At 33.6% G+C, this 20643-nt stretch overlaps 3 protein-coding genes and 1 pseudogene across 6 annotated transcripts; 2 read left to right on the top strand and 2 right to left on the bottom strand.

Annotated features, from left to right (window-relative positions):
• Positions 1-3366: 3366 nt before the first annotated feature.
• Positions 3367-3945, top strand: LOC105966079 (non-specific lipid-transfer protein 2 pseudogene; annotated as a pseudogene).
• A 112-nt stretch (positions 3946-4057) lies between these two features.
• LOC105966078 (aerobic coproporphyrinogen-III oxidase (DUF1218)) lies at positions 4058-6328 on the bottom strand. The gene is made up of 3 exons (XM_012990627.2): positions 6077-6328; positions 5788-5993; positions 4058-4512 (listed from the first exon to the last, which is right to left on the bottom strand). The coding sequence occupies exons 1-3, from the start codon at positions 6167-6169 to the stop codon at positions 4209-4211; spliced, it is 603 nt and encodes a 200-aa protein (XP_012846081.2). The 5' UTR covers positions 6170-6328; the 3' UTR covers positions 4058-4208.
• An 839-nt stretch (positions 6329-7167) lies between these two features.
• LOC105966077 (uncharacterized) lies at positions 7168-11374 on the bottom strand. 2 transcript variants are annotated; one of them, XM_012990625.2, is made up of 6 exons: positions 10651-11374; positions 9825-10036; positions 8442-8718; positions 8254-8339; positions 8073-8164; positions 7168-7971 (listed from the first exon to the last, which is right to left on the bottom strand). In XM_012990625.2, exons 1-6 carry the CDS (start codon positions 10924-10926, stop codon positions 7739-7741), a joined length of 1176 nt encoding a protein of 391 aa, XP_012846079.2. In that variant the 5' UTR covers positions 10927-11374; the 3' UTR covers positions 7168-7738. The 2 variants fall into 2 exon arrangements, with proteins under 2 accessions (XP_012846079.2, XP_012846080.2); XM_012990626.2 differs by having other exon boundaries at positions 8442-8715; positions 10651-11300.
• A 5925-nt stretch (positions 11375-17299) lies between these two features.
• Positions 17300-20602, top strand: LOC105966072 (Protein phosphatase 2C family protein). Of its 3 annotated transcripts, none has more exons than XM_012990619.2 (9): positions 17300-17664; positions 17778-18267; positions 18376-18547; positions 18812-18965; positions 19048-19111; positions 19403-19510; positions 19617-19742; positions 19831-20066; positions 20143-20602. In XM_012990619.2, the coding sequence occupies exons 2-9, from the start codon at positions 18055-18057 to the stop codon at positions 20357-20359; spliced, it is 1290 nt and encodes a 429-aa protein (XP_012846073.1). In that variant the 5' UTR covers positions 17300-17664; positions 17778-18054; the 3' UTR covers positions 20360-20602. The 3 variants fall into 3 exon arrangements, with proteins under 3 accessions (XP_012846073.1, XP_012846072.1, XP_012846074.1); XM_012990618.2 differs by having other exon boundaries at positions 17325-17664; positions 17761-18267; XM_012990620.2 differs by lacking the exon at positions 17300-17664 and having other exon boundaries at positions 17685-18267.
• The last annotated feature ends 41 nt before the right edge of the window (positions 20603-20643 follow it).

The following is a 20643-nucleotide window of genomic DNA, read 5'->3' as shown; positions in this document are numbered from 1 at the left end:
AGCCCTACATTTAGGTTTAGGGTTATAGGTCAAAATATCTTCTTTTTATATATAAGATTTTTATTTTTAGTGCAGCTAAGAATATAATGCAAAAACGTATGAGCTTTAAAAAACAAAAACGGAAAAGAATATCCATCATCTAGATAACATAGAATCGGGCCTGGCCCGTTGTGCTAATTGGGCCTAAAGATCCCAAATATTAAAGTACATATTGTCACTCAAGCCCAATATTGGTTATAAGGAAAAGCCCACTGTATAAAGAACAACCCAAAAATTGAGACACGTAACAATTAACAAATAGGTTTTTAACCTTAATTAATTTATCAGCTCTCTAATCTCTATCGTAATCTTACTACTTTTAATTAGGGCTGGCAATCGGGCCGTGTGAGCCGAGCCTGGGTCGGCTCAAGCTCATATACCATCGGGCCTCATTATTATAGACTCAAGCTCAAATACCATCGGACTTCATGCCTATAGGCTCAAATTCGGCTTACGTATTTTTTCGGGCTTCGGGTTTATATCGGGCTTATATCGGGCAATAAACAAATTACATATTTTACAACTTTGCAGTCGGACATTTTAAAGAAAAACAAAAAAAAAAAAACTTCGCAGTCTTAGCGAAAAATGTAGACTATTCATTGAAAATTAAAATAAGCTTAAAAACTAAATAAATAAATAAATAATCATAGTCTGTTCATTAAAACAAATAAAGCTTAATGTTGTAAATATTTAATCCTTAATTAATCATACTAAAAAATGCATCCGAGTCCAAGATGAAAAAAAAAATCATAAAATAAAATAACTAGAAGCAATTCTAAATGTCCTCTAACTTATTTCGAAAATCTTGAGACCTGAAATAAAAAAAAGGACAACAAATATATATATATATATATATATATATATATATATATATATATATATGTATATATATATATATAGTCGGACTTTATTCGGGTCGAGGCATGGTAAGCTCAGACTCGGCTCATATTTTAATTGGGTTTAATAAAACGGCTCAAACTCGGCCCGACTCACAATTAATGGGGCTCGGCTCAAATAAAATCGGGCCGAGCTATCGGGCTTTGGGTAGGCCCGGTTCAATTGCCGATCCTACTTTTAATTGGGTCGATTTGAGAAAAAGTCCGTCGATTTTTATTTGAGTTAAGAATAACACATGTGTTCTATATTTGATTTAATGTTTCGACGCTATCTTTTTACGAAAATACCCTTACAATTTCGTCAGTTAAAATTTCACAAATCCAGCACTATCTTTGAATATAATCACAAATCCATGTGTATGTGCGGTTAATGAAAATTATTTCACCGCTACTGGTTAAAAATTACCCAATGTATTTCACAGAATATAATTTTTTATTTTTTTTATCACATTTAAATTAAAAAAAAAAAAAAAACAAAGAAATAAAAGTGTGATAGTTATGATTAGATTGCGCATGCCATTTTACATCACATCGCAGCACCGAAAAAAAATAATCCGGCAGGATTAAGTAATCCTTGATTGGGTCCCTCGGTCAAATGATACTAATCATTACTTATCATTATTGTTCAAATCAAACTATATTCTTTATTCTTTCCGAGCAAAATGGAAAAAAGAAAATAAAATAATAAAATAAAAAAGGATCGGAGTTATCGAATTTTTATTTTTTATGTTTATCTTTTTTACGAATGAACCGCACCCATAGTACGAGTTTTGCGGGTCGTGTATGATGAGTTTGATCTGTATAGTTAGATCGCCTTAGATAGTTGAAATATGATGTGTTGGAAGAGCAGAGTGGATCACTGGCTCACGAGCTTGATGACCTTAAGATACCTGCGATCATAAAACACATGAACTAGGCCTGGGTTGATCCGGTGGAAACCCCTCCGACGCTCAAGTCAGACATGCGGATAATAGAAATAGTTGAGAGAATAAAAATTATAGTATTACTCAGATAATAGGACGTACCTTTAATAAATGAATTATATCGTTATTTATACCTTTGTTGAGATTGTTGAGCCCAAACTTTATTTGAAGGTGATTGGGTCTCGATGGTAGTGGTCTTCAATATTGGACTCGTGGTCCAGTAGGTAAATAAATAAGCCCATTGGGTTGGCCCAATTAGGCATATCAGTATGTATGCAGAGAAACCTTAATAAAGTCTATGACAATTTTGTAAATATACAATGTAAGTTGCAAAATCACACTCGAATACCTCATTTGCATACAAACTAGTGGTGAATAAATATAAATGTATGGAGAATTAAATAATTACCTCATTTTGTTCCAATAATTAGTGTCACACATTAGCTAGCTAGCATGCATGATGTTATGTCATGATGTACAAGCGTGACTACCCAATGCGCACAAAGTCTTACCAATTTCACTTTTTCCCATCATTTTTTTCATTTTAATTTATCTCCATCTATACTTATTGTTATTTGTATAGGTTATAAATTCATACATATCATTACAATATGATACATGAATAAGAACAACATGCACCACAACAATTAATTATATCCACTCTCAAGTCATAAATCATGTGATAAAAAAAAAAAAAAAAACAATCCTATAAAGGACTAAACATCATTGATCACCAATTTTCACCAAGATGTATACTTCTCTTACCACCCTTGAGGTATGGTAAAATTACGAAAAAACCCCTTCTGTTTGGGTGATTACAACAACCCATCTCAATTATAAATTTTCTTACACGTTTATCCTTGCGGGTTCAAATTTAGTGGAATCTTCTTGATTATATGGAATATTATCACTTTTGTACACGTTTTATCCCGTTTGAGCTCTACATTTTGAAGCAAGATAATCATAAGATGTGTTTTTTGGCTTGTATATTTATCAGATTGCGGTGCATCAGAAACTGTATTTTTACACAAAACGTATACAAACTAAAACACATTCCACGGAATCTAGATGATTATGTTGAATTTCACACCATAAGGGTGGAGGTGTAAGAAGATTCATAGTGGAGGGGGTGGATGTAATAATTATCCAAACAAGAGGGGGGTTTTCGTAATTTGATCATACCTCAGGGGTGGTTGTAATTTACAAATACATAAATTAATACAGTTGAGACCAGCCAAATTCTATTAACTTAGCGAAATAATTTTTAACATATTGTCCTTAAGTCGGGACCAGGAAAAATATATTATTTAAACAAGGTTATTACCTTATCGATTATCAAATTATCAAGGTTCTACTGTATATGTTATATACCGCTAACACGGCATGCGGTCAAAGTATTGACATATAAAAGCAAAATTCAATAAAGGAGCTAGCTAGGTAAAAAAAAAAAATAGTTAATTATACTTGCATTATGCCATGTATCTCTACCTCTATAAATTGAGATGCAAAGCCAAATCTTTTTTCCCCCACACATATCTCTCCATCTCCACACACACACACAGAAAATACTGAGAGAGAAATGATGAACACTAAAGTAGCATACCTGGTGGTTATTTGTGCAGTTCTTGCTGCAGTGGTGGAAGGTGAAGCTGAGGTGGCGTGATCAGCGGCGGTGATGAATTGCAACCCGGTGCAACTCAGCCCATGCGCGGCGGCAATATCATCCTCCGGCAACCCAAGTGGACAATGCTGTGCTAAGATTAAGCAGCAGAGGCCTTGCCTTTGCCAGTACATGAAGAACCCTTTTCTCCAGAAGCTAATCAATTCTCCCGGAGCCAAGAAAGTCGCCGCTTCTTGCGGAACCCCGTTTCCGACATGCTAATATATATACATATATATAATATTATGTATCTATATTATGTATGTATCCTATTTCATATTGGCTGAATTCTATCGTGTTTTGATGTTACTAGCTTGCGTCGATCTCTATCGGTGATTACTACTTGCCGTACGTACTTAGCTATGGTATTCGAGTCTGTTCTTGAATTAATTAATTATTAGTGATGCTTTGTTTTGGGCTTTGTAAACTTGTTATTGTTTATGTTAATGGTTCGATTTCGCATATTATTAATATTACAAGCACTACCCCTCGTAATCTCGAAAGAGACGGGGAAAAAACAATAAAACAAAGGGAGGAAATTGCGAAAGAAACATGGCTTAATTAATATAGTAACATCAATTTCTACAAGAACATGTTCATATATATTCTTTCAAGTTTTACATATACGAGCGATTACCTCGGAAAAAAACGAAAAATAAAATAATAATTAAAAAAAAAAAACAGACCCTTTCAAAATTCACTAGCCTTGTTTTCGGAAAAATTAGAAGTGGGGGCCAATCCAAGCCCTTCGTTGTTGCTGTTATTATTACGGTGTTTTTCCCATCCACCAGTGTCGGCCTTAGAGTGGGCCCAGTAATAAAAAATCGAAGCGAACATGGAAAGCAATGTTAGGGCGGCACCAGCTGCAAAAACGCCCTTACGAAGAGTGGTGCAAGATAAGTGCTCTACGTGAAAAGTTGCTCGGTATTTTGTGTGGTATGCATTTCTAGCTGATCCTGCTATTAGGCATGCCTCTGCCCCCACAAAGCTCACCCTGTAAAAAAATTGTTTCGATTTTTATTACAAATGAAATGAAAAATAAAAATAAAAAAATTGAATCAAAATGTCAATGTGTAGAATTAAGTAATGAACGAGGAATTTTTAGAAGTATACATCACACTGTTTTATCAACTCTCGTATACTTGGTCGAATCAATCTTGGAAGGCGTATAAGTATATAAATCGGAACACGTATCACAGAGGTAAATTAGGTAGTATGAACTATGAAATATGAATTTGCGGGAAAAAAATGTTTTAAAAAGATAAGTAACGATCGTTGCGTACAATAACGTATTGAAAATAATAATACAAAATTGACCAAGTTAAAAATTAAAGCTGCTAAGATTGAAATATGCCAAACATAGGACTCATCACTCATTGTACAAAAATAGGATTAGTTGGGCACTCGTAAACATATTTAGTTTAAATTGATTTTCAGGAAAAAAAAAAAAAAGTGGGCACTCGGGCTCATTAATTTTCGGTTTCCCGATTCTGCGCACTTCTCATGAATCGTATAGTCTAAATTAAATAATTATAGTTCTTTATAGTCTCTTTTAACTTAAACAAGAATCTCTTAAGTTAACAAAAAGTGATGAAAGTAATTACTTACGATACAATGAATTAAGCTTCATACTAAACAGGGAGATAAGCCTTTTTCGTACAGTAATAATATGCGCAATATAGCGATCAATTAGAAGAATGTAATACAATATATTGACTGTTATAAAAAAATTACCACCTTCACTTCTAAACTCGTTTGCGTACACATGCAATGTGATACTCACTCTCCAGTAATTCAAAAATCGAAACTTTTTAAAACAAAATAAAACAATCACGGAAACGCCCGTCTGATCTAAATATTCAAGATCCAAACTTGCAAACAGATGTAAAATTATTTCCTTCTAGGAAAGATTTCAAAATTACCGATCATAACATACAATTTATGCACGACGAATTATTAATGATCATGTGTTCATGCTCGAACCTACAAGTAGAAGTACACAGTCGAAGAGTGGACTGAAATAAGATTAAATTGTGGGGTAATTGATTCATACAAGATTTTATTGCTTCGAGTTTTATTTATTTATTTTTTTCCTTTTTTTTTTGTTGGTTAGATTTCCAGTTAGCATAATAATTGAGCAATTAAATAGGTAAAACCTAACTAAACAAATAAAAAAAAAAAAAAAAAAAAAAAACAGATGAGCAGAAAAGCAAGATCAAAGAACAGAATCAGCAAGAAAAAAATAATAAAGTGTAGAGTAATTAATTACCAAGAGAAAGTGAAGAAGAAAACAGCGAGAGTAGTAGATTTGCCGGCAATCATCCCTCTGCCGAAGCACAAGCACTTGGTAACGCCGTGAATTAACGTCTGTCCGATGAGAAGCAGACCGAACGCCGACAGTCCGTACACCGTCGACGCGTCTGTACCGTACGCGCAGTAAGTTCTCTCGTCGTACTCATCCGGCACCACCTTTGCCTTCACAATTACAAATTTAAACAAATTAAATAAATTGAAAAAAATAAAAAAAAAAAAAAAAAAAAAAAAAAGGGGCACCGCACCGTGCTACGACGCCGTTCAGCACCGACAGCAAGAACAAAAGCGATAAGGTGAAGGGAGATGGAGATCACGAGAATGGGTACTGAAATTCCCATTTCTGCAGCTCTGTTTTTTTGCTTTTCTTCTTCTTCCCCACTAAATTTACTACTTTTGTTCTTTCAATTATTTGAGTGACTGTGCTTCGAGCTAAGCTTTTGCTGTTTCTTGGACAAAGTACACCGGGGTTTATGGCTTTCTTTTTTTTTTTTTTTTTTTTTAATATATTGATCAAATTACAACGGCCCCTCAGATAAGTTAAATTTACGAAAAAAATCCTCATGTTTGCATAATTACAAACAACCCTCAATTATGTACGAAAAATCCCTCCATTTTGATAAATTTAGGGGCGTTCAAATTGTACAGAAATTACGGTACGCCATAATTTCATACTGTTTAGCCTTTGGTTCGATAAGTAACCTTATTACCAAAATTTTATTAAAAAAAATGTGATTTTTTTAAAATTCATTTTAGTTTAAATACTTATATATATATATATATATATATATATATATATATATATATATATATATATATATATATATAATAGAATAAAGTTGAATACCACACCGTATTAACTAACGGTTTGGTAATCGGTATGTACGCATTTTCGTCCAGTTCGATTCGCTCGATTTACCGACCAGATGAACACCCCTAGGTAAATTTGACATGGTAAGGGTGAACGTGCAAAACAATACATTGTTGAGAAGTAATTGAAATTAAGCAAATAAAAGGGGTTTTTTGTTAATTATACCTTACCTCAAGGGGGTGGCAGCAATTTAATGATAAATCTGTTTTATCCATTGTCGGTGTATCTCTCTATGTTTCCTGTTGCCTTTGCTACTGTCCAATTTTACATTAATATTATGATATTTGTTTTAAGACATACTTTCAAATTATGTTTCAGATAAAAGCAGTGATAGCTTATATTACATGAGTTATTATGTATTATGATGAAGTGATGAACAGATTGAAGATGTACAATGATAACAATAATAATAATAATAATAATACGGTGAAATACTGAAAAAATAAATTAGAACTAAATACCATCAAATTAGTCTAAAATAGTCACACACTAAAGCAAAGATTATAGTTAGTATATACATACACAACATGGGGGCATACTTGATTATAATTTCCTACTATTAAAAAAAAAATCCTCTTAAAATGCAGAAACTGAAGATTAGTACCAACTAAAATAGACCATCAGGACAGAAAAAATATAGCCTGTTCTATGTGAAACATTCCAAAACGAAAACAGAGGGGGGAAAAACGAGATAAACGTTTATACACCTTCATCAATCAAAACTGCTGTTTGTGCCCCCTTTTAAGCAGCAGCTATAAACCACTCACTTTGAATCTTACAACTCGTGTCTCCACCACTAATCAACCATCTGCCAGATTTCTCAATCTTCTTCTTTCACTCGATTCTTCTTCTTAGTCTTCTTTTTTTTTTCTTTTTTCTTTTTTTTTTTTTTGGTTTTTTGATTTCCGCATTATATTTTTTCATTACAAGTCACGACAATATCTAAAACGGCACTGCATAGAAGCAGGTTTTCCTCCTCGAACAACAAGGGAGAGACACACACACAATAGGAGGGGAAGTTGTCCTCGAGGTTAATTAATTACCTACGGGAAAAGAAAGAGAAATCTGGGTGATTGACCTGGAGCAAATGTAGCCATTTATCAGCCGCTTGCAAGAGGGAGTTTGCCAGCTGGCGCTGATGCCCCGTATTTGGAGTCCACAGTGACCCTTTGTATTTATACGAGGCCAGCCCAAATACTGGAAGTGAAACATGCGGTACGCCATCACTCTCCGATGGGTATTTCACAATTGAAGGATGCATAACCTCAGTTCCTGCAAAGCATTAAATGCAATAAATAAGATGAGCATGTTTTCAATCTTGCTTACATGTTCATTGAAAAAAAAAGGACAGGGAATAAAGATTCTATGTATACCTGTCATGGGTGTATGAAGAGAATGGAAGGTTAAAAAGCAAGCATCAAGATCTCTAAGAGTTGGACCCGTTGGTATTCTGTAAATGGGATACCTATAAAAAGTATATATTTCAAGATTGTGTCTCAGCACTACGCATAAATCATCAATTTAGATGTTTTTTTTTATTAAATTAAAGTATACCAGGCTACAGAAATCCAACTGGACGGAAGTAGATCACAACTCCTTAGTGTTTTTAGTTCCGGGAAGTGGAGGGCAAGATCAGATATCTGTGGAAGAAACATAATAATTTATTAATTATATTGTACCATAAAATAAAATTTAAGCCAACATGAAATCAAGAATTCACATGATGAAATAGAAAAGTCGACCTTGTTTGCCAAGGGCTCCCTACAATATGGTGGGTCCTGTTCAAGATACTGGAACAACAAGCAACCGTTTGACCTCCCAGGTTCACCTTCATCGCTAGAAAATCCTTCTTGAAATGCCATTTGTTGCTCTCTCAAAGACAACTGATCTACCCTAAGAGAACTATCAATCGCTTGATTCCTAGAGTAATTTGAACCACCTCTTTCTTGTTCACTATCACTGCTTACATCACTACTAGAATCCCTAAAATATTCACCATCACTTTCTTCACCGGGTCTCCTTTCACACAAGAAGGGGAATCAGACTTGGGTTAAGAATGTTTTAACCATCAGCTTCAATAAAGTAATGCAGTAACTAAATACAAAAATGAGGGCGGTAAAAGCTCCATGCATGTGGGTTTATTGAGCACAAATGACATGGATACAATACGAACTCATGTCATTCATAAAGTGTATGTATATTTTAGGGAGAAATGAAAACCCCATCAGTCAAGAGAGTTTATGTTCACCTAACAGAGAAGATGTGTCACTTATTTTCACATTTTAAGAGAGCACAAGTATGCAGTGCAAATTCTATATTGGGTTTAAGCACTGGATGCATAACTGAGGATTAACATATATAGGGGAAAGGCACTTTTTCACACAAAGAAAGGCAAGAAAGAGAGCAGATGACATCACGAAAAACCTTGAATGCACATTATAACCGAAATGCTATAATCTTAATCACAAGATATAAAATTCAATAAACAGTTTCTCAACAACTCTTGGGAACAATCCAAGAGGAAGTTATTAGGCAGCACTCCTTTTGTGGTTTATTTACCCTATAGATCATTCAGATGCCAATAAGAGACTCGGAAACAGGAAATACTTCCACCTGACAGATCTCCAAAGTAAAGATGCTAATAGGCAAAAAGATTATTTTGGCAAAGAATGCACTTGGCAGCACATGCAACAAGTAGAACGGAGAGTGCAAAAAATCAGATCCAGTAACTAGCAAGAACTTATGATAACTAGATTAAGATAGGATAATTAACGACAATATCAAAGTCATCCAAGGTGTGCAGCTTATCGACAAGAAAACACAAATCACAGGCTCAATTTTATAAATTTGATATGCTCATGATATACCACTACCTACTAATTTTATTTTATTTCCAAACAAGAATCGAGCTCACAAACAGTAATGATATTTGTCCCAAATCAAATACCAATATTCATTTTGAGATTCCATGAGGTTTCCTTTGTCTTGAAAAGAAAAACAAGAATCTTTTGCCATTCTTTCTTTTTCTTGCAAGGATTAGTTAGAAAATAAGGACGCGATATGCATGCCAAGTGAATATAAAATTTTGAATGCAAAAGTATGCACAACACTCAAAAGACAGATACCTTAATTTTGATGTACTCTTTGACAGGTCCGCGTACAATTGAATGCCAGATAAATATGGAACATAATACTGAACCACACCATCACGGTCGTGCAACGTCAAAGGCACTCCAACACCGTAGGCACTCCATTCCTTAAACGACTCCCATAAATCACTTAGCACAAAGAAGGGCTGAAATTCCACATCACATGTTCTCCAACTCCTAACTTTCATCTGGAACATTTATCCAATGATTAAAATATGATTTGAGTAAGAAAAAAATAGTAAGAGAACTATGAATGAAATTCATATATTTTCAGATTTTCAACAGGCTGGTAGCAAAATAATTAACATCTGAAAGTGCGTATTCTAATACAAAACATACAAGTAACTGTTTCATGCTCAAAAGAAATTGAATAGCTTATCAAAACATTCTCTCTATACATTGTTACACTAGAAAAATCCCATATAATTTAGCCAACAAACACATGTACATAAAACCTCCATGGAAGTTCTCACAAATATCACAAACCAAATATTTACCACAAAGTTGAAAATTCTATGCCATTACTTGCATAAAACCTCCAAATGTTTGATCTTCTTTATCGAGTATAAACCACTTCAAACAAGTATTCAGACAAAAAAGAAAACATTAAAACAATTTTATTAAAAAAGGCAAAGCAGAAACTTAATACCTAATAACTCTAGAAAATAGCTTTAACTACGCCTAAAATCAAAAACAAATAACTCCATAAAATACTGAAATTCACAGACTAGGGTTTTCCCCAAAATATTCATCATCGGTTATAAATCAACTGCCACATCAATAAATAAATCCAGAAAGAAACCTTGGATAAAAATTGCGATGGTACCGAAGGCGTCACTGATTCCAAGAACCTCTCCAGATTACACAAAGGCGAGGATCCCGACACCGACGGCAAAGGCGCGACTTCCGGCTTCGACTTTTCCGGCATCGGCTCATCAGGCCGGCTCCGTGAACGGCTTGAGGTGACGTCACTCTGAGCCCTCCGCAAAAAATCCTGACTCAGGCGAGCCCTCGCCGCGCTGTAAAATCGATCTTCGCCGTTTCTACTCCTATTGAACTGCAACCCCGCCCCCAACATATTTTCCGGCGAAAAACTAAAACACCAAAACCCCCAAATCTGCAGATGTAATTATTTCAATTTGAATATCAACAAAGCCTCAACCCCCAAACCTATATCCAAAAACCTCGTTCCGTAATTTCTATTCGTCTATTTCGATAGAGAATGTGGTGATTATCTCAATACCGATGATCAGGAAATGCTGCGCCCTAATATCCGAGATCGAACCCTGATTGTTATCGACGAATTGCTAGGGCAAAACAAATTTTTTTTTATTTTATTTTTATAATTCGGATCAAATTCTGTTCTGCAAAAAAAGAAAGATAGAGAATGCGCGTTTAGGTGAATGTGTAGAGAGAGAAAGAGAGGGTGAAGAAAATGGGTAGTGACTTAATGGAGGGAAATGTTTATTTTATTATTGCCTTTTTGGAGATGAAAAGACGCATTTGCCACCGCTTCAATTTTCAATACTTCCATTAATCGCAATCTTTTACTAATAAATTGCTATTAATGTTTAGTGAGTGTACCCATCAAATCAATCAATATATTTAGGATAAATTACGGCCAACTCCTCAAATTACGAAAACAATTACTCATGTTTACGTAATTACAATAACCCCTCAGTTATGAATCTTCTTAAATTTAGTGGAATTTTCTAGATTGAGAAGAATATTCTTCATTTTGTACTCGTCTTACCCCATTCGCGCTCCATGTTAAGGGTGGACGACGTGTAAGAAAAATTATAGTTGAGGCCTGAAGGGTGATTGTAATAATTATCTGAGGATTTTGTTCTTAATTTGACCTTACCTCAGGCGGTGGTTGTGCTAGGAAAATCATATACCCGTTGTTCGGTTATTTTTAAGATACACATGTTGAAGGTTACACTGGGTGAATTTTTACAACTGATCTACACACAACAATGTAGGTGTTGTGTGTTGTGCATATATGAATGGTAATTGGTAAAGATCTACTCGGGGTATTTCATCAGGTATAATATAGTAAACCCTTTGTTCAATAAACATATTTTATCTCGACAATATACTTTTCTTAAAAGTTAAAACTTTTATCGAGCGAAATTAAACATACGTACCTCAAACTTGTATATAAATTCCAATGAATTGGTATATTGTTGATGTGCAAACGTAGTCCCATATCGAGTTTACTATGGGTAAAATCGTTGATTTATAAGAAGGGAATAACAAGTCTATTGGTATGAAGTCTTTTCAAAAAATACAAGATTAAAATCAGTTGGGCGTGACCCAATTGGATATATCATACCAATGTGGTGTTTGTGTTATCCCGTGAGCCCAACTTACCGACAGGGCATCCAAGGGTATATTAGGCTTTTCGTAAATGTCTTCTCCTATATTTGATCAAAATGAAGGAAATTAGTAGCTAGCTTGGTCAAAAAACAGGCTCTTCTGGTATAATTGCTAGTGAATTCGTTAATTACTAGCTTGGTCAAAAACATACTAATAAGTTGGTTTATATAATATATAGATTGAAAATGCAATCGAATAAAATGAATATTCCCAATATGATATTGACTGTATATTACTACAATTGCACGTATTTCATGTCACTCAACGATCCCTTCACTAAGTCAAAAATTTTCTATTGGCTGTGTACGGATTTTGAATGATGAATATTAATTATTATAATTTATAGGTGCTTCACCATATTCTATTTCATAAATTCAGAAGTATATGGGGATTTTACGAAAATAATATATTGTCTATTGTGGCCAAAATACTGAGTTCATTAATTTTGAATTATCACTCAATTAATTAAGAGTGATAATTGTAAAATTGTGAAATTAGATATTGTAGCATTGACAATAACGATGTCGGTAGATTATTTATAGTTAAATTCGTAAAATACTTAAAAGATAATAACTCTAAGTTGTATTAAAGACCCTAGTGGGCCTATACTTCTAAACCAATTGCATTGACCCATTAACTTATTTATTTATTTTAACTAGTTGTATATTTGTTTTTATAATGGAGGAATCTGTAGCCAATTATATAAGTTTATCCACTCTTGTAGAATAGTTTTCAAATTATGTGAAAAACATAAATTACACTAGACTAACCATGTGTGATAAGTTTTGCCTAACAATTATTGGCAAATAAATTCGAATTTAACTTTATTTGAGCCGGATAAACAAAATTAAATTAAATATTGCATACACATTTCAATATTTATGCGAGTCTGAATAAAAACGTCAAAATGTGACCCATCACATTCTATGTATAAGTGTTTTATATTATATTTTTGTTATATTCATTATATCATCTTGTGCAATTACATCCTTACTCGAATTAATTGAAAATAATTTGAGAAATTAAACTTTAGTTATATCTGATAATGCTAGAATTAGATCACCTAAGTTGGAATAGCAAGATGGATCACTGATTCACCAACTTGATAATTTTGAGATACATGCGATCATAGAACACGTAAACTAAGTCGGGGTTTAATCTCGTCGAAAACCTCTGACGCTCAAGTCAAGTGTGTGGCTAGCAAAAGTCATAAAAAAAATATTGGGAATTTAATAATTCAATAAAGAAATTTACTGCAGAAACTGGTCGGCTCGGCTGAATGTGTTAGCCGACCACCCGAATTATGAAAACATTATCGGATGACTAAGCACGAACGTGATTGGTTGTTTAAGGATTTAGTCAAAACAAAATATGTCGTGTGAGGAATCAGTAAGCATGACACGTGTACGGCTAGATGTCAGTGAGTGGTGTTCTTATCTGCATCCCTGTCCCGATGGGATTGGAGGTCGCGTGTAGTCACGCGGTTTGAGTGAGGGCGGTGGCGCATTGCAGGGTGATTTTGTCCCCACGTTTGGGTCATTTCAGTCTCATGTCTGTGTGAGGAGCACGTGCACTAACAATTGTGTCTTTTGGTACATATCTTTGTCTTCACGCTCTTCTAGGAGCGTCAACTTGAGTTGTTGTAGCTTAAAATAAATCTTTGATTAATTTTGTAGTGGAATTAAATTATGTTTACCTAATGCAATTGGAATTTTCTATATTAAAAAAACCAAAAAAACAAAAAACAAAAAACAAATTGTTATTAAATAAAACTAGAAGTTAGTCTAAACGGACAAATTTATCCATAAAATGAATTTGAAAAAGAAAGAAAATTAGGAATAATATGTAAAATATATTTATTAAGTAATTAGAGAAGTGCGATTAAATTGGATAAGCAGTTCTATGGATACTTCTCAGATTACGACTTAAATTGCATATTTTTACACAAATATTGCAAACACTAAAAAACTGATTATGAGGAGAAAAAAAACTTATAATCACTTTGCGAAAGCTTTTACAAACACTATTTTCGTCAACTACAATTAACTTCGTGGAATTTTCATTTGACAAAGTGTGCATGTAGTCATTTATTCCACCTTCCATGGGTTTAACCATTTAATTCAATCCATACATTAAATTTAATTATCTTGCATACTTATTTATAAACCTATACTCAAAATCTCACCAAATTTAGCTAATTTATAACTATTTCTTCAATTATGTAAAACTATATATCCAAAATTCGAAATACAATATTAGTTGATCATTCGTCAAAAACTACAAACCTCGATAATATGTGAGTTTTGAACTTCTGATCTTGAATATTGATAGTATTTGAATTTGAGTCTATTCAAAGTTCGGTTCATAATAGGTAAACTGTATCCAATTAAGTTAAGGGCTTATAGCTTAGTCTTGCATTTTGATTTATGGATTATCTTTGGTTAGTCCAGTCTTAATTGATGAGCTAATTAAGTGGATTAATTAGTAGGCTAATAATTCATGGTAATTAAGTAATTAGGCATGACCAAATAATTAAGAATTCTAATTATATTTATACCTCTTCAAGTCACAAATCGCCGCTTCCACATGAAGAGGGACCAGTTGACAAGTTGACATGTGAAGCAATAACTGCAGATTGAATCGAAAATGCCAATAGGGCAACCAAATTATCAAGTGTATATTTAGTTTGGTATAAATTAATTAGGCATGTAATAATTAATAATTAATAATTAATTATGTTTTGAAATATTATTAATTAATTACGTCTTCCGTCCTAGGTTTGTTCCACCTATACTTGAGGAAACTCGTTAGATAATATAATTGCAGAAATTAAATTATAATTACTTAAATTAAATATATAATTCTTTAATCATGTAAATGTTTATGCATGTAAATCTATTCGAATGTGACATCTACATTATTGTCCAGTCCTTATAATTGCATGGTTTTAAATCAAGTTTTTTTTAAGAAGAAATTTATAACCAAGTGCAATGAATAAACTCAATTTCATGTAATAATTTGTAATCTGCATGCACAAGACTAACATGTAAAATAACATGTAAAATAACTTCAGTAATAAGTTATGTTTGACGAGTACGACCCAAAAAATATTAATAATTATGTAAGAACTCAACTATTATGTATAACTTCAGATAAAACCATCCATTACGAGCTTTGAAAATTGAAACTTTCAGAATTCATAATAAAAAATTAGTATTGCTCCATTTTTGTATATATTCGGATCAGAATCGACGAAATTTTAAAAGTTTAGTTAATTTTCACCTAAAATTTCACGGGGTAGGAGTAGGAAGAATAAACCAATTTGGTGTCAATATATCATTGGAAATTGAGGTGCAACAAAGTCACCACAAAGTACAAACCATATTCAATATAAAATTGGAAAATGGCATATCCACGAGTATGATTCCATATTCCACGTGTCCGTGGACCCACTACTCAAACTTTGAAGGACTTTATTAGTCATTTTATTGTAGATGCGAAAGTGACATTTGATTGAAATGTAGAATAAGAAAGGGTGAATTACTACCGCATTGAGATATGGTCAAATTATAAAAATCTCCTTCATGTTTGAATAATTACAATTACTATCTCAACTCCTCAAATTTAGTGGAATTTTTTAGATTAAATGAAATATTATAACTTTTGTACCCGTTTTATCCCATTCGAACTTTACATTTTGAAGCAAAATGATCATAATATATGTTTTTTGGCTTGCATATATCAGATTGTGGTGCATCCGAAACTGTATTTTTACACAAAACGAGTACAAACTAGAACACATTCCACGAAATCTAGATGATTATGTTGAATTTGACACCATAAGGGTGGACGTGTAAGAAAAAAATCATAGTTGAGAGGGTAGAGGTAATTATCCAAACAAGAGGGTTTTTTTTTTTTTTTTTGTAAATTAACCATACCTCAGGGGGTGTTTGTAATTTGCCCAGAATAATAATAAATAAATAAATAAAAAGGATTTATAAGAGAGTTTAGCAATAATAAAGAATTAAAATATTTATTGGCAAAAAAAATCAGTCGAGCCCATTGTACCAGGCCCAAATGGGGTGGAGGCCCGTTAGTAATTTGGGTATTTGTAGCCTGTAAACAAATGGGTAAATTATACTACGAAATCCAGCCCACAAATATCAGAAATTACTTACTTACAACCACAAAGACTTTTATTTGAGAATTTAAAATTAAAAAATTATTTAAAGTTAGTCAAAATTTGAAGTTCTAAAATAAAATATACACGTTTCTCCACATTTTACGAATTTTAAGTTCTAAATTATTTATGTTCACATTAAAAAATATCAAATATTTAGTTGTTGATAATTTTATTTTAAAAATATTTTATCAAATATGTTTTTTACAAGTAAAGGGAAATAAGAGTAAGAATACGGTAGGTATACGGTATTGAACAAAATGTTCGGCAACCGTACCGAAACCACTCCTAATAGCAAGTGTCATCAGAAAGCCACATTACATCGAATTTTAGAGGGAATCGCACCGAAATCGGTAATACAAGTATCAAAGGACAATGAGATTGTGATCAGAAACAACGGCAGGGAGGTGTGAGATTCTTGAATCGGGAAATGCGGAATGTACACCATAGAGGATTCGCAACTCCTCTTTCAACTTATTTCGGTGGAAAAATCAAAGTGACCATTGTGCTAAATGTGTCGTTGCAAGGGTAAATCACGGTAGTATTTGATAAATTTTACAGAGTTATATTTTACCGCGCAGAAGTGTATAGATTCACTTATTATTTGTATATGTATAATAGTGTAAATCAAATTGAATATATATTTCACAAAATGTAGTAGCATTTAGGGAAGTCAAATGATTGACAACCAATAAATACAAAGAAAACATGTTTTAGTCAACGTGAAGAATATTACTAATGATTCAACAAGATTGTAATGAATCTCCATCCAAATTTTACCCTACTTTCTAAATTTCTCTCATTTGCTTATCTGTCTTACATTACACTACACTAATAAATATATACATACATAAATATACATATATATATATATATATATATATATATATATAATATATAGAAATGTATGAATCTTTGTTAGCCTGTATTTGCTGATCTGTAGCCCACTTATAAAATCCACTGAAAATTGAAATCCAACGATAGAATGTTTTTCTGTTTGTTTTAATTCAGTATAATAACAGTTTCTTGATGATTGGGGGGACCTTATTACAGTTCATTCGTTGTCTGTCATCAATCCGCGTTGCGTTCGGTTTCTTTTGCGCGTCGATTTTTTTTCTTTCTTTTTTCTCTTTCTTTATTACTTCATTTCTCTTGTGGAATTGTTTTGTTTTCCAGTCACCATCAGATCTGCATTTTCTTGATTTCCTTGTTCAACCATAGTACACCAAACTAAGCAAGCCCCCCTTTTTCTTCGAGGTAAATCCCACGTTTCCATCATCTTATCTTCATCTTTGTTTTTTTTTTTTTTTTTTTGCAGTTTTGATTTTAATGATTAGCTATCTGGGTTTCAAGATCTTACAACATTGCAGGTAAAGATTCGAGCTTTATGGTTTTTCTGAAAAGAAAAATCTTGGATTTTGCAAAAGGGGGTGTTTCTTGATTAGGGTTTTGTAGGTACATGAAATTCAATTTTCATGGAGGAAAGTGAATCAGCAAACTTGTGGGTAGTGGATATATTTGTGGGTAATGGTGAAATGAGAATGTAAGTGTGATTTTCTTGAATTTTTAAAGAGGGCTGCACTTTAGTCTTAGTTAAAAGTGGTTAGATTTTCAGACAAGTAGCTATTTTGCTTGTCTGAAAAAAAAATGGGATCAAGGGAGGAGAGACACAGGCACAATCAAGATCTTGTTCCTTTAGCTGCACTAATAAGTAGGGAATTAAAAATGGAGAAAATGGAGAAGACATCTTTGAGAATAGGATCTGCAGCTCAATCAAGAAAAGGGGAGGATTATTTCCTAATCAAAACCGATTGCCAAAGAGTCCCCGGAAATCCATCCACATCGTTCTCCGTTTTCGGGGTACGCTTTTTTTTCTATCTTTTTTTCTTTTAACCAATTCGAGAAAATTGCAATAGATCCAGGCATAATTCACATTTCACACCCCTAAAAAAATTCCCGATTTTTCAGCTTTTCGATGGGCATAACGGGAATGCAGCAGCAATATTTTCGAAGGATCATTTATTGAATTATGTTATGGATGCAATCCCACGTGGGCTTGGGCGTGACGAATGGCTTCAAGCTTTGCCTCGAGCTTTAGTGGCTGGCTTCGTTAAGACAGACAAGGAGTTTCAAAGCAAAGGTTAAACTTCGATTATCCTTAATCCTCACATTATGATACAGTTTTTGTTAGGCCTCGTTTGGCTGTCGAGATTAGCCATGATTAACTAAATAATTAGACTTTATTTGATGTTTGGTCGACCTGGAAATATTATTTTATGAATGACCTATCTTGCCTTGCAGAGAGATTATTTAATCTTATCTTGGTTAATTTTATAGTACGAATCAAACGAGGCCTAAGTTAATCATGCTTCTGATAATGTTTTTTTTTTTTGGTCATACATAGGGAAAACTTCTGGAACTACTGCGACATTTGTAATTATCGACGGGCTAATGGTTACAGTTGCGTCAGTTGGAGATTCACGTTGCGTATTAGATGCTCAAGGCTGCAATGTCTCTGATTTGACCATTGATCATAGACTCGAAGAAAATGCAGAGGAGTAAGTTCTTTTATCCATTTTTATTTTATTTCCTCCGATTCGACAAAAATAAATAAATTCATTTCCTTTTCTTTTAATGCAGAAGAGAACGTGTGACAGCTAGCGGAGGTGAAGTCGGTAGGCTGAACATTTTTGGTGGGCCCGAGGTGAGATTTCTGTCCGATATACGTCATTAGGCCTTGTTTGGTTGCCAAGATAAAATAGTTATTGCAAACTTATTAAGGGGTTTCAATACACAATCCTCCAATAAACAGACAATTAAGGCTAAAAAAAATCAGGCTTTTTGGGTCATCTCGAAAAGTTGGACTTAAATTAGATACTAAATGAGGCAATTATTTAATTAATCACAACATGTCTACCCAACCAAACGATACCTTCAATTTATAGAGTAGTTAGTTAGTTAGTTGTCTGAATTTTCTTTGCTCGATTTTTCGTAGATTGGTCCGCTTCGTTGTTGGCCGGGTGGCTTATGCCTTTCGAGATCGATCGGTGATATGGATGTGGGAGAATTTATTGTCCCCATACCATATGTCAAGCAAGTGAAGGTATCTACTTATACTGATTTTTTTTATTTTTTTTACTTTTCATTTAATTATTTTTATGATGAAGAATTTAATGCCGGATTTATGACACGTTATATTTTTCGTAAAGTTATCAAGTGCAGGGGGGAGATTGATAATTGCTTCCGATGGGATTTGGGATTCGTTGTCGTCGGAAATGGCTGCAAAATCTTGCCGTGGATTGCCTGCTGAACTTGCTGCTAGGCTAGTTGTAAAGGTACAACAAATCCATTCATTTCAAATACGAACCTTTTGTAACTCTCGGTCGCTAACTTCAAGAATGGATAATAATTGTATGTATGTAGGAAGCACTAAGAACACGAGGGCTAAAGGACGACACGACATGCGTAGTGGTCGATATAATCCCTCCGAATAACAACACACCGCACCCTTCTCCACCACCCAAGAGATTCACCAAACTTCAAGCCTTATTATTCCGAAAACTTTCCAGCAAGTCGTCTGCTAAATTAGCAAAGAAAGTATCCGATGTCGGTATTGTTGAGCAATTATTCGAAGAAGGCTCGGCTATGCTCGCCGAAAGGTTCGTTTTTTCTCCTTTTTTTTTTCAAGATTCTCAAAAAAATAAATTCAATATTTATTTATTTTTGTTCTTGCAGATTGGGAAACGATGATTCGAGTGGGCAAAATTGTGGGGTGTTTGTGTGTGCCGTATGCCAGGTGGATCTATCTCCAAACGAGGGGATATCGGTACATGCGGGGTCGATATTCTCGATGAGCTCAAAGCCATGGCAAGGACCTTTTCTTTGTGGAGATTGTCTTAATAAGAAGGAAGCTATGGAAGGCAAACGCCCAAGTGGTGTCAAAGTAGTTTAGTTAATTAATCAATGCCTTCTATTATTATTAATTCTATTCTTAAACACCTATTTTTTTTTTCCTCATAACCATTCTTTTCTCATTGATTGTTCAATATCTAAAGTTATTTATTCAATTATTCAATATCTAAAGTTATTTAAGCAGGATTTATTATTTCAAACAGTGTATAATAATCTCAAATGTTGAATAATGCTCAAGACAAATACATGTAATATGATTAGTTACCTATTTTGATGTTTGTTATATGTCTGCCTCTTACTTCTGTTTTTTCATTGGCCTTTCAA

Source organism: Erythranthe guttata, chromosome 5, assembly GCF_056151865.1.
Source record: "Erythranthe guttata isolate IM_541 chromosome 5, IM_541, whole genome shotgun sequence".
Classification (NCBI taxonomy): domain Eukaryota; kingdom Viridiplantae; phylum Streptophyta; class Magnoliopsida; order Lamiales; family Phrymaceae; genus Erythranthe; species Erythranthe guttata.
This window is presented reverse-complemented; position numbering and strand designations above follow the sequence as displayed.

Bases quoted from the DNA above. Each gene is read 5' to 3' on its own strand.
- LOC105966078 (XM_012990627.2), bottom strand. From the start codon at position 6,169: ATGGGAATTTCAGTACCCATTCTCGTGATCTCCATCTCCCTTCACCTT. The intron at 5,994-6,076 runs GTGCGGTGCCCC...GTAATTGTGAAG, and splicing joins CTGAACGGCGTCGTAGCACG to GCAAAGGTGGTGCCGGATGA. The intron at 4,513-5,787 runs GTAATTAATTAC...ATTTTTTTACAG, and splicing joins TTCTTCTTCACTTTCTCTTG to GGTGAGCTTTGTGGGGGCAG.
- LOC105966077 (XM_012990625.2), bottom strand. From the start codon at position 10,926: ATGTTGGGGGCGGGGTTGCAGTTCAATAGGAGTAGAAACGGCGAAGAT. The intron at 10,037-10,650 runs GTTTCTTTCTGG...TAAATGTTCCAG, and splicing joins CATCGCAATTTTTATCCAAG to ATGAAAGTTAGGAGTTGGAG. The intron at 7,972-8,072 runs GTATACATAGAA...AATGCTTTGCAG, and splicing joins TCTTCATACACCCATGACAG to GAACTGAGGTTATGCATCCT.
- LOC105966072 (XM_012990619.2), top strand. From the start codon at position 18,055: ATGGGATCAAGGGAGGAGAGACACAGGCACAATCAAGATCTTGTTCCT. The intron at 18,268-18,375 runs GTACGCTTTTTT...CCGATTTTTCAG, and splicing joins CATCGTTCTCCGTTTTCGGG to CTTTTCGATGGGCATAACGG. The intron at 19,112-19,402 runs GTGAGATTTCTG...GATTTTTCGTAG, and splicing joins ACATTTTTGGTGGGCCCGAG to ATTGGTCCGCTTCGTTGTTG.